Source organism: Danio rerio, chromosome 7 (genome assembly GCF_049306965.1).
Source record: "Danio rerio strain Tuebingen ecotype United States chromosome 7, GRCz12tu, whole genome shotgun sequence".
NCBI classification, from domain to species: Eukaryota; Metazoa; Chordata; class Actinopteri; order Cypriniformes; family Danionidae; genus Danio; species Danio rerio.
Window position 1 is genome coordinate 56,115,590 of NC_133182.1, and position 13,732 is coordinate 56,129,321.

A 13,732-nucleotide genomic window follows, 5' to 3' on the forward strand; every position below is an offset into this window, starting at 1 on the left:
TCTTCCTATCTTTCTTTGAAGAACATTGTTTTTAAACATTCCAGTAATTTTCTCACGTACTTGTTGGCAAACTAGCAAACCTCTGCCCATCTTTGCTCTTAAAGGACTAGATCCTTTCTTAGATCCTTTTCTTGTGTTTTTAGTCATTCATTTTCCTTTGGCTTAATCTGTATTTCAGAGGTCGCCCCAGCAGAATAAACCACCAACTTTTCCAGCATATGGTTTATGCAGCGGATGATTATCCAGCCACAACTCACTACTGCGAGACACCCATACACACTCATTCATTGTGGCCACTTTAGTTTGTTCAGTTCACTTATAATGCATGTCTTTGGATTGCTGGGGAAACTGGAGCACCCAGAGGAAACCTTGTAAACCTTGTTTTGCCTTCATATCGCTTATTATAAGTTTTACATTTTCTTTGAGAAAATGACATTACACATTTTCATTCATTCATTCATTCATTCATTCATTCATTCATTCATTCATTCAGTTTCCTTCAGTTTAGTCACTTTATTTATCAGTGGTCGCCACAGTGAGATGAAACACGAACCTATGCAGCATATGTTTTGATACAGCAGATGCCCTTCCAGCTGCAACCCAGTACTGCGAAACATCCATACACTCTTACATTCACAGAAAAATACGCAGACTCCACACAGAAATGCCAACTGGTTCAGCCAGGACTCGAACCAGCAACCATCTTGCTGTGAGGTGACAGTGTTAACCACTGAGCCACCATGTTAATCCCTTCTTTGTGTTTTAAAAATCTAACTTAATTCAAAACTCTAGCAGCCCAGGTGTGAGAGACATCAAACATTATGCCTTCCTGAGTATTGGCGGATTCTAAACTAATATAAATGTTCAAAGATCAGGTGTGCTTTTGTCTTTGTGAATCCATTCAGGCTGAATAAACTTTTTTGTTGATTAGATCCAGGTGGGTGAAACAAGTTTTTCAACCTTGTTTAAAATGGTCTCCACCTCCATCTTACCACTGCCATCGTATATATTTCTATCTTATATATATTTATACTCAGTTAAAATGCTTGAGTTAAAAATACCCCAACATATAACCCAACTATAGGTTATTATAGCTCCTTCCCAACAATGGGTTTTAACCCAATGACATATAATTTAACCCAATGCATTGGGTTATTTTGATTAAATGCATTTTCATCCCATTCTAGTATTACTGTTGCTATTACCAGTACTACTATTAATTTTATAATTATGGCTGTGTGATTAAATAACATGCAGTTTTTAAAAAATATTGAAAATGCTTTATTTTTAATTACATTTTAAGTTCCAGACCTTTAGCGTGTTTATCCGTTAAATATAGATCGGCTATGAAACTCGCGTTTGTATCATCAGTAATTAAGAGTGCTGGTGAAACGGTTATAAAAACTCAATAGGAAGAGATAATTTGATAAAAAAAAATATATAATAACAACATTATTGCGTTAAAGCTTAAATAACCGCTACACTGCAAAAACAACATAATGCACGCCTATTATAACAGCTGTTATGTGTTAGTTAAATATATAAAATATATATTTGACCTAACTGGTTGAGCTATTATTAAACAACCAAAAAATGTTAGAAATAACCCAACAAAGCACCAAATATAACTCAACTATTGGGTTAAATAAAATGTTTATATATATATATATTTAAATATATATTTATTTATATAATTTTCTTTATATGTGATCTAAAGTTAAGATTGAGGAATACTAGGAAAGCTGTTGTCTGGCTTGCTACCAATTTAAGATTTTGATAGCAGTGTTTTGCAGAAGCTGTAAAATATATGCACCCCACAAAGTATTTATCAAAAACTTATCCCTAGTGGTGTTAATGCTGAGTGCACTGAATATGCACTGTAGCAGATATGAACCCATCTTCACACAAATGAATGTGTGTGAATCAGCATTTAACTTCAGCACACCCTTTGGCAGTTTTAATATAGCTAGTGACTAGTGAGACTGGTTTCTTTCTTCAAATACATTGTAAACAGGTAGAGAAGCCAAAGATATAAACTAAAAGAAAAACATCATAAAACTGAACACGCAAAACAGGCTGTAACCGATGTCTGTTTAATGTCATTAAATTGAGTCATAATAAAAGGAAAAAAGTTCAATTCACCTGTCAAAACCAATACAGACATAAGATCTTAAAGCTGCTTGCTTGCATATGCCATTTTCTCAAATAATAAATATTTTTAAAAAGATTCCCTTTTTTACATTTGCTTTTAATTTATTTGTAGAAATACTGTAATTATAAAGCTATTTCTTGAAATAACAACTTTAAATATCCTACTTTTCATTTATCATCTTGCAATCACATCTTTTCTGTGAAAATCTCCCAAACGCATCTATTACACAAAAAAAAAAAAAAAAAAAAAATTCCAGTGAATAGATAACATTTTTACAGGGAATTATGATTTCTCGCTTTCACCATGTGAAAGCAGCAATCGAACAAGCATCGACATGAACAACAGTCAGCCCTAGGGATCATTTGCATTATATTCGCCTTGTTTTGAGGAAGTAATGAGGCTTTGCTGCCTGTTTGGGAAAAGTCTACCTGCTGTTCTTGACATTTATTTGTGAGAACAGCTGTGTTTAGTATAAAATAATAAACGAGTGCCAGGTGCTGGATATTTTTTTTATATATATATATATTTTTTTTTGCCCTAGGCTTTTTGCACGTGTAATGGAGGCTATAGGTGCTGTGTGGTCTGGCACTCTTATTGTACTCTTTCAGGTATGATATTTAGGTTTGTTATACATTTTATTTCCTTTTTGTTGTTGTGATTATTATTATTTTCATATATGGACTTGCTGTTTTACATTAATAAAGTCAAAAAATGCAGACTATTGACCTTTTAACTTCACAGGGGGTTTCATACGTATTTGCAGAGGAGACACTTTTGCATGCGGAGAAAAGCACAGGTAGGCACTTTCAAAACTAATGCATTAAATATTTGTTAATATTAAAAATGTAAATGTAATAGAAGAACACATACTTTTAGATATTTTATATTGATAGGTTTAAGTATAGCTAATTGTCTTCGGAGCTTATTAAAAATTAGACACAAGTTGGATAGATAATTCCGAAGTCAGAATGTCAGGTTTCTGAGGGTCATAAAAGAAGAATTACACTATTTAAATTAACAATTACACACTTTATAAAGGTCTGAAAAAAAGAGTTTATTAGATAGTTTCAAAGAAAATAGTTATACATTTATATTAATGTAGTTTGTAGAGCTAATGGTATGATTTTTTTTAACATGATCTCATTTAAATTTTCAATAGTTTCACAAAACTACTAAAACTGCACATGCTTTTTTTTTAAACATTTTGGTAATTATTATGAACTATTTTTCTTCTTTATATATATTTAGAGAACTGCTGCATATATGTTTAGGGTCTTAAATGGATAGTTCACCCAAAAATGAAATTTTTGAAAAAAAAAAAAAAGAAAAAATATTACCTACTATTAACTTAACCTTAAGCAGTCCCTTCCAATCCTTTAATCGTTTCTTTATTCCAAAAAAAGATATTTTGAAGAAAGCTAAAAACCTGTAACTATTGTCTTCCACAGAAGAAAAAAAATACTATGAATGTCAATGTTTATGTTTTAAGGTTTGAAACAAGTGAAAAGTGAGTAAGTGATGACAGATTTTGTGTGTGTGTGAGAGCTATCCCTTTAATGCTTTCCTTTCTTTGTTAACAATTTTACCTGCTCTTAAAAAGGCTTTTACTGATCTTTTTAAATCATGCAGAAACCCCAAACAATAACAGTATGAAAGGTGAAATATGCAGATGTTGTTGATGACTTGAGATAAAAACAGTTACACTTTATTTTGATGAGCCTGAATGTAATGTGATTGTGGGCCGTCAGGAGAGACGGTATGGGGACAAGCATGCTTTGGCCCTGTTCAAGGCAACTGCAAATAGTGTGAGTACGCCCTTAGTAGACTGTCTGCTTAATATCTGTTAATACTGCTGCTATACAAACATTTAACTCACTGTAAAAAACTTTGCAAGTACTTGTGAACTTACACTAACTCTAACCCTAACCTAACAGTCTACTTATAATCTAATGAGAATTAGTTGATATGTAGATGCAATGTAACTTAAGTTCAACAAATGGACCATCAAAATAAAGTGTGGCCAAAAAACATATAAAACACCCAATACAATTAAATAGGATTTTATAATACATAATTCTTTTGTAACTTACCATCATTCAATAGCCAAAATGAAATATTTTGGCAGTTACTAACTGCTGTTGCATGTCTGTTGATATTTAAATTAAAAAAGTGTAGATCATGATGTGTATTTGGCTTGAGGCCCAGCTTTGATGGTCCTTACAGTCACAGTTTTAAGTCAGTGGTTATAGAACACTAGCCTTGTATTCATACTGTATACACCTCACAGGCCACTTAATAGGTACACCTTACTAGTACTAGAGATTTTTGTCCATTTGACATTATAGCATATATATATATATATATATATATATATATATATATATATATATATATATATATATATATATATATATATATATATATATATATATATATATATATATATATATATATATATATAATATTTATATTATTTATTATTATTATTAATATTTTATTATCATTATTATTATTGTTATTTAAAATATAGAAAGCTCAATTTTATCAATTGTTTCTACAGCAAGTAATTGCTACTGCCACTTTATGGTAATGAAGAAATTGTTCTCTATTAACAACAACAAGAGCTATCCATTAACAACATAACAGAATGAGGTTTAGGACTGAAGAAATGTGGAAAAGAGGAACAAGTGAAGTAGATCGAGAAAGAGACCAGGGAGTTAACTTCTAAAAGGAGGTTACACGCTAATACTGTGTGTTTAGATTTCCTCTGTGCTATGACCAGTGTTAGGGAAAGTTACTTTAGAAAGTAATGCATTACAATACTGAGTTACTCCCCAAAAAATTAACTAGTTACATTACTTAGTTACTTTTTAATTAATGTGTTACGTTACTTTTATGTATCTTTTTCTGACCTGACTTTCTTCTTTTTCTTCTTCTTCTTCTTTTTTTTATAGAGGAGCTCTGCAATTAACAACACACCATATAACCTTCATTTACTATTGAAAAAAAAAAAAAATAATAAACATAATGTTACCTACGGAAAACTTTCTGACCCCAGAGCTTTACATGCCGTATACAGATTAATAAAAGTTTAAAGCAATGTGTTTACTACTTCTGTACTTTTTGTCCTTTTAAAAAATAAAATAACTGTCCATTCAGATAATCCTCATTTCCTTTTCTTTCAAAATAATAATTAGAATATTTCCATCACAGAAATGTAAGGCTCTGTCATCTTGCTTTTTGTCTGTTCCTGCATTCTCTCATTGCATGCGGGACTGAACATAACTAGGTTAATTTTAACTATTTTAATTTAATTTTAATTTAACTTTATTTCTATAAAATGCCTTCATTCAGCAGTATGGGAGCGTTTTGGGTACATCAAGAAGATCAGGGGATCAATTTTGCTGTAAAAAAAGGTTGCTGCTAAAAGTGCAAAGACAAAGCATTGTGTGTTCAAGTAAAATAATACATAATAACTGAATAAAATTATGTTGCAAGTTAATCCGGCATGACTGTCATTATAGGGTGATTTCAGCAGTCATGCAGGAATGCTTTTGTGCAGTGGAAATGTGAGAAATAGAAATTTATCCTGTCATTTGTTATAATTACTTGCTTGTTTAATATATTTTGTGGCTTTTGGTTCTTTTGGTTGGTTGCAGAGACCTTTCGGTGTGAAGACATGAAACTAATGTAACTGCTTTACTTTATTTGTGTTTCCTAGAAAATGTTTGCATTATTTAGAATATTCATCAACCAATAAATATCAGGCATTCAACAATCCTGTAATACAATAAAAAATATATTTACATTCTTATTATTTTTCATCTTCTTTGATGATGCATTTACTGGCAGTGGGGCAGAAAAATATATATCAGGATGAAGTAGGAAAGAGATTTTTTATTTCATTTAATAAAAAGGTACTTTTTTTGCAGTATAGTTCTGAGGCCAGAAGTTTCTCAATTACTGTCAATAGTTCTCTACTAACAACATAACATGCACTCCCTGACGAAAGGTTGTAAGAGCATCAAATAATTACTTGACTTCTAGTTGATCATTTGGAATAGTGGCAGAAGGTACATTTTTCCACTGAATCATCTGTTGAACTGCATCACAAATACTGCAGTAGAATTATTGGAAACCTCATGGACCCAAGATTCTCACAGTATCAGTCAAGTTTGGTGAAGGAAAAATCATGGTTTGGTTTTTTTTTATGGGGGCATGCGAGAGATCTGCAGAATGGATGACAACATCAACAACCTGAGGTATCAAGACATTTGTGCTGCCCCTTACATTACAAACCACAGGAGAGGGCAAATTCTTCATCAGGACAGTGCTCCTTCTCATACTTCAGCCTCCACATCAAAGTTCCTGAAAGCAAAGAAGGTACAGGTGCTTCAGGATTGGCCAGCCCAGTCACCAGATTATTGAGCATGTCTAGGGTAAGATAGAGGAGTATGCATTGAAGATGAATGCAAAGAATGTTGATAAATTCTGGGAGTCCTGCAGGAATACTTTCTTTGCCATTCCAGATGACTTTATTAATAGGTTATTTGAGTCATTGGAGAGATTTATGGATGCAGTCCTCCAAACTCATTGGAGTCATACACAATATTCATTCTTTTTCCGCTGCACTATGACTTTATATTCTATACTGTACATTATTTGTGTTAAGTGACAAGACTTCTGTCTAAGCAAAATCAGACCTTCCAGCCCTAACTATATAATTAAAAATCAAGGCATGATTATATTTTATTTAGGTAAAATAAGTGTAATCTAGAGGCCTTTGCCTTTCATGTAAGCCACATCTGATACCAAATGATAAAATAAGTCATTGTTTGTTGTTCCTAAAACTTGGATAGGCGATAAGACGTTTGTCAGGCAGTGTACATTTTTTAATTTACCTTTAAATATAAACCTTTAAAATGTCCAAAAAAGTATCTGAATGATACTTCAATGTTATTTAAAGTTATGTTTCTTATTTTGTCTTATTGTGACTTTCTGACAGTGAATTTCAGTTATGGAAGTGCAAGAGATGAGGAGGTCTACAGTAATGAAGGCAATCACATGGATATTATAGTGAATTCACCACCACAGGTATGCAGCTTCATCTTGTTTAACACACTGTATTAGCCTGACCTCTGCTGGACATATCAATCCATACAGTATATTTCTTTCTTTCTTTTTTTCTTTCTTTTTTAAATTATTTATTTAAAATTGTACCGATTGTAATGTTAAAGGGACAACATGTTCCAAAAATTCCAAAACCACTAGAACTGTGTTATACATTTTACTTACCTACATTATTTCAAATGTTTCGAAAGCAATTTTAACTAGTGACACATACCATGTCCTGTGTGGCTATGCCACTAACATCACACACCTATTATTAATGGTTTGGTTTTACGGAAAACAGAGAAACACCAAAGAAACTATATGTTTTGTGTTTTATTTGACTGCACAGAGCAGCTTTATAACAGAACTATGAAATGCATTTAGTAAAATCAAACAGTGCTGCTCCTTCCCCACGTGATGTCTTTTTTTCAAATGTCTTTCATATATATAACACACACACACACACTTGCATGAATTGCATAATTCCAGCTTATTTTAAATAGGCAGTTGGAACAAGCAGTACAAATCCTTTTTTGTGTGTATCAAGACAATGTAGAAAAAATAAATTCAATTTCATGCTTTTGTTTGTTTTTCTGTTCAAACAAAAAAGTACTTTGTGTATTAACAAAAAGGTACAGTGTAGCATTGTGAAGGCCAGATGTTTCTCAAAAGCTGTTAAAAGTTCTGAGAAAGAAATATTTTCATGTACAGTTGAAGTTAGAATTATTAGCCCCCATAAATGATTCCCCCCCCCCAATTTCTGTTTAATGGAGAGAAGATTTTTTTCAACACATTTCTGAACATAATAGTTTCAATAACTCATTTCTAATAACTGATTTATTTTATCTTTGCCATGATGACAGTAAATAATATTTTACTAGATATTTTTCAAGACTCAGACACAGACTCAGACTCAACTTTATTATCCCGTTTAGGGAATCTAAAATTGCAGCAAGGTGCTGTAACACAGGCGAAGTTCCATGTATATTAATACATTTTACAACGCAACATACCATACATCACTATGCAGGTGCACCTCCTTCACCTCTGGACTCATTTAACGACCTAATGGCCACCATTATAAAAGAATTTCTAACTCTATTTGTCCTGCAAATAGGAACTTTAAAACTACGTCCTGATAGCAACAGCTGAAACACACAACGGATGATCCAGGGTGCATAGGATACCTTGCGCTCTCTTTAAAACACCATTATGGTAAATTTCCATTGGACCAGTTTGGTTAAAACCAATGATCTTGCCTGCCACCTTCAACAGGCTACTCAACCTGTTCTTGTTTGACACACTTAGATTACCGTACCAAGCTACAATGCAAAAAGATAGAACAGATTCAATAAACTGTTTGTAAAACAGTGTCATCATAGAGGTACAAACCTGAAACTATCTAAGTTTCCTCCTTGCAGTAGTTCCTTGTTGGACTTTTTTACAGACAGCCTGGGTGTTAGGTTGAAATGTCAACATATTGTCATTAACCACCCCTAGATATTTATGTGTATTCACAATTTCAATGTCCAAGCCTTTAATATTTGTTATGCTGGGGATAGAAGAAGCCTTCCTGTAATCTATTACTGTGTCTTTTGTTTTATTTACATTCAACTGGAGAGAAAATCTATCACACCAGGAAGTAAATTCTTTCACAACAGGACCATGCCCCAAATCCTGGTCATAGAGGAGACTCACAATCACCGAATCATCGGCATATTTTATGATATGACAGTTCCTGAACATACTCTGACTATCATTAGTATACATGATGAACAAAAGAGGAGAGAGGCAACAACCTTGAGGGGACGCAGTGGAACAATACTGAAAGTCAGAAAGTGCACCATTGACTCTGACACAGTGCTGACGTACTACTAAAAAAAGAATCAGAATCTATCCACAAACATTAAAATCCAAATTAAAAAGAATGTGGCTTTATAGTATTAAAAGTAGAAGAGAAATCAATAAACAACAATCTGGCATGGGTCTTAGGCTTTTTCAGGGGATTAAACAGGTAATTTAACAGTGTAAGATTGGCATGTTCAACTGTCTAAATGCAAACTGCAAATGCAAACTAAATGCAAACTGCAATGGATCAAATTTGTCATTTGACTTGTCCCTTTAAATAATTCTCTTGAAACACTTCATAACTAATGAAGTAAGGGCAAAAGGTCTGAAATCATTTAACTTCCGGGAAAACTTAGTTTTGGCTATAGGAACAATAACAGATTTCTTCCAAATTTTATTTGGTATTATTTCCCTGAGAGAGGCCTTTGACCTGAGTCCTACTAATGTTTACGGATTTACTACATGACTGAGCTCATATCAACCTGTTTAAAATATTTTTGTTTACTTTGCAGGAGAGATTTTATATCACTCGACAGCCAAGGTTTGTTGTTAGAAAAGTCAATAACAGTTTTGTGAGAAATAATCATATCTGTACAAAAAGATATGTAATCACACACTACTTCTGTGAGTTCATCAATACTTTCAGATGTCTCTTTAAAAACAAACCAGCCTGTACAGTCGAAACAACCCTGAAGGGCCAGTGAATTATCCGCTGACCATACCTTAATAACCCTTTTCCGCACCTTCTTCCTCCTCAACACAGATTTATATACTGGAAGGAGGTGTACCACATATGGTCAGAGAAGCCAGACCAGGAACAGCTTTCATTGCCCCTTTAATCGATCCATAACAGAGGTCCAATGTCTCATCATTTCTTGTATGACAATTTACATACTGATAAAAGTCACACAATATTTTCCTGAGGTCACAATTATTAAAATCCCCAAGAACAAAGTTCAGAGCATCCGGTGAGATTTGTTTTAAGTTCGACAAGACTTTACTAACAATTTTTTTACTGTTTGCTTTCGAAGGTATGTAAATAGCAAAAAATCTGTGGAAATTTCCTTTCTCTCTTTATCTTTCTCTCACTGTTATGTTTGTGCACAACCCTCGATTGATGTAGAGGCAAACACCACCGACCCGACTTTTACCCGTTACCTCACAGTCCTGATCCATCCGAACAGGTGCATCAAACCTGTCTAATGCCAGTGAGGAGTCCGTGTCCTATGTAGTAAGCCATGTCTCAGTCAGAGCCAAAATAAAAGCATTTTTATACTCTCAAAGATAACGAATGTTAGCCTGTAATTCATCAATCTTATTTTTCAGAGACTGGATGTTTGCCAGAAGTATAGTTGGGAGTGTGATGCAGATCTTTTTCAGCAAATTACTTATGAAGATACTTTCATACATCTTAAAGTGACATTTAAAGGCTTAACTACGTTAATTAGTTTATCTAGGCAGGTTAGGGTAATTAGGCAAGTTATTGTACAACAGTGGTTTGATCTGTAGTCTATCCAAAACATATAGCTTAAAGGGGCTAATAATTTTGACCTTAAAAAGTTTTTTTTTAATTTAAAATAAGACTTTCTCCCTAAGTTAAAATATTATCAGACACATTGTAAAATTTTACTTGCTCTGCTAAACATCATTTTGGAAATATTTAAAAAAGAAAAAAAAATCAAAGGGGGGAAAATAATTATGACTTCAACAGTATATATCAAATGTGAACTTTTAAAACAAGAAAAATAGCTATGATTAATACTAAAATTATTCTAGATTTTTGGTTTATTGTTTAAAATTGGTTTGAAGTGGGATAATGTAAGTACATAAAAGATGCTTCAGTGGTCTCGGTTCGTTTTTATGGCTTTAAACCTTACTCTGCTTTATGCTACCATGATAAGATTTGCATATTTATATTTTAGCTCATCCATGAACATGATGCAGGAGTCACAAAAGATATAATGACGACAAAAACTCCCATGATTACACGCTCATTAAACTATGCCTTTGTTTGTTGTGAATGTAAGCCTTCTAGTGGCAAAAATTACTCAATTTGCCTTTCACAGGGACTAGAAGTTAAGGCCTTAAAAATAGTATTTTCAAAATCACATTTTTTTCTACACGGTTTCACTGTTTGTCCACCTGAAAACATAGTATCAGAAAATTTTCTGAAAACTCTGGCCAGGGTGAAGGTTTTCTGAAACTCCAGGTACAGTGATGTCATGTGGACAATACAGAGATATAGAGTTTTCTCAGCATCAGCGTGTGCAATGTTTTCTCCTTTCTGATTGGCCAATACATGAATGAGGCAAATTCTTTACGTTTGCAGCAAACGTATCACTTATTCTTCTGTTCTAACATTTGCAGTGGCTTGTAGGCAATTTAATCACATAACAACTTAATTTCCCATCGTCTCATGCGAAAGAAGGATAATGTCTTAACACCTTAAGATGCATCACAGTGCGTTTTTGCAATTTTATGTGGACAGAGATATTTTTTAAATAACAGCGTGGATAACTCCGTTTTTTTATCATTAGCAATATATATTTATTCAGAATAAGTTACCTGTAACTTTTGACTTGAAAAAACAAATAGTTTGATAGTCAATGGTTACAGTTTTCTAGTTTTCTTCAAATTATATTCTTTTGAGTTGAACAGAATACAAAAAGACAAACCGATTTGAAACAAGGTTGAAAAAATAATGAATTAAAAAAAAAAACAGAATGGCGAAAGTCTCTTGCTATTTTTATATCAAATTTAAAGGGGACTGATCATGAGTTAATTGCAAAAGTTTTAGGGGGGCTGAATAGAAATACAGGGGCGCTAAAGCAATGACCAGGCTGTTTTATTATTTGACCTGAATGATTCAATGAGACATAGTTCAGTTGGCTTGTTGTCGTCTTCAAAAAACTCTGCTATGGTTGTCAGGGGGTGGGGAATGGAGCAAGTTAAAGATGCACTAATTGCAACAAATTAAATTTATATTATATTTTATTATAATTTATTAATAGTTTAAAAAAAAAAAAAACATTTGGTGTACTGTTAAAGGGGACACCAATACACAAATTAGGGAAATTAAATCAGCAAAATGAGTGAGTATACCGAGGGTATACGGAATTATTGATCATCAGAAGTCATAATACCCAAACAGCTTGTGGAAAAAAGTGGCATATGGAGTATACGTGCATATAGCCCTGACTACAGCACTGGTGTGGACATGGCCTTATGCCGAGTTCAGACTGCATAATTTTCAAAGTAGTCGTGTCACAGATGTTTTCACACTGCATGACTATCTGGGCTAGCGTTTCGTCGCTGCTTTGTATACACTGCAAGATGGATCGGCGACAGGGGCTTTCAGATTGCATGACTTTACTATAGGAAGAATCGCTTACAACTTAGTCCAAACTACGTCTCACAGCCAAAAACACGTAGTATATCTTTTGTTATTAACTACATAATGAGAAAGAAGCCTTTAATGGGGTAGAACATGTACATGTTTGCTTACCTGGGTTTAAAGGGAATTAGCCATTTCTCCTCAACGTTGATAATAAACTAATTTCTTTCTGTATGAAACGTCAAACAGACACGGTTGCTCCAGAGTCCTGTTAAACCTCCACTAGTTTTTCCTCCATTTCGTGGGTCCAAATAAACCGAAAAAGAGCGCTTTTACCTTCTCCCCCAGCCTCCCGCTGGCCTGCAGCAGGTATGCACACACGCACACACAAGTAAAAGCTGCTCTCTCATTGGCTGTAGGCGATGGCTGATGTTATTTTCTGTCAAAACTCAATTCACACAGCATGATTTGAATTGCCGACAGCTCCAGATATTTAGCATTCCAAATATCTCGCAGGCATCGGCGACTCATCGGCGATTCTCTCAGATTGCGTCTTTGAAAGTTCATACTGTGTGATTGTCACTCACGTGCACAAGCAGCGATTTGCCTGTGATTTCAGGCATTTGTCGGCAATTTCTCAAAACCTGTCGGCGAGCCAAAATCGGGGCTAAAATCACGCAGTCTGAACTAAGCATTAGTCATTTGAATGTTAATGCTAATTGTATTTTTAAATTATTATTTTTTTTTATTTCACAGTTTTCTAATCTCTTGGTTGAGGAGTTCCAAAGCTCTTCAGAAGGTCGAAGGAGAAGAAAGAGAGAGTGGGCTATTCCTCCTTTTACTGTACTTGAAAACGATAAAAGTGCTCTCCCAAAAATTCTGTTTAAGGTTTGTGAAAATAATTTAACGAAAGCTGTAAACTACATTGATAAGATATAGTTTAAAATGATCAGTGAAGCTGGTTTCTCAAACATACTGTTCTAGGTGTGTGAAAATAATGTATAATAAGTATAGCTGTTAACTACATTAATGCAAAGCTTTATATGGTCTACAACCCAGTTTGTTTGTTTGTTTGTTTTTTCTCTCCTGCATTTAGTTAAAGGCAAACTTAGATGGTGTACCTGATGAAGATATACGCTACAGTATCACAGGTGAAGGGGCAGATCAGCCACCTGTGGGGATTTTCACTGTTACCTCGATGTCAGGGATTGTCAAGGTGACTCAGCAACTGGACAGAGAAAAAAAGGCTTTATACCTGGTGAGTTGATGTTAGTTTCATTGCAGTG

The 13,732-nt window shown here is 33.8% G+C and overlaps 1 protein-coding gene across 2 annotated transcripts in view; it reads left to right on the forward strand.

Moving 5' to 3' along the window:
- The first annotated feature begins 2,527 nt into the window (after window positions 1-2,527).
- The window catches only part of cdh31 (cadherin 31), a 41,928-nt gene continuing 30,723 nt past the window's right edge, over window positions 2,528-13,732 (forward strand). The window contains exons 1-6 of one of the 2 annotated variants that reach the window (XM_073907342.1): window positions 2,528-2,602; window positions 2,694-2,760; window positions 2,894-2,948; window positions 7,158-7,246; window positions 13,203-13,334; window positions 13,543-13,704. In XM_073907342.1, coding sequence (XP_073763443.1) covers window positions 2,547-2,602; window positions 2,694-2,760; window positions 2,894-2,948; window positions 7,158-7,246; window positions 13,203-13,334; window positions 13,543-13,704 — 561 coding nt within the window. In that variant the 5' untranslated portion in view covers window positions 2,528-2,546. The other variant, XM_017357101.4, reaches the window with a different exon arrangement.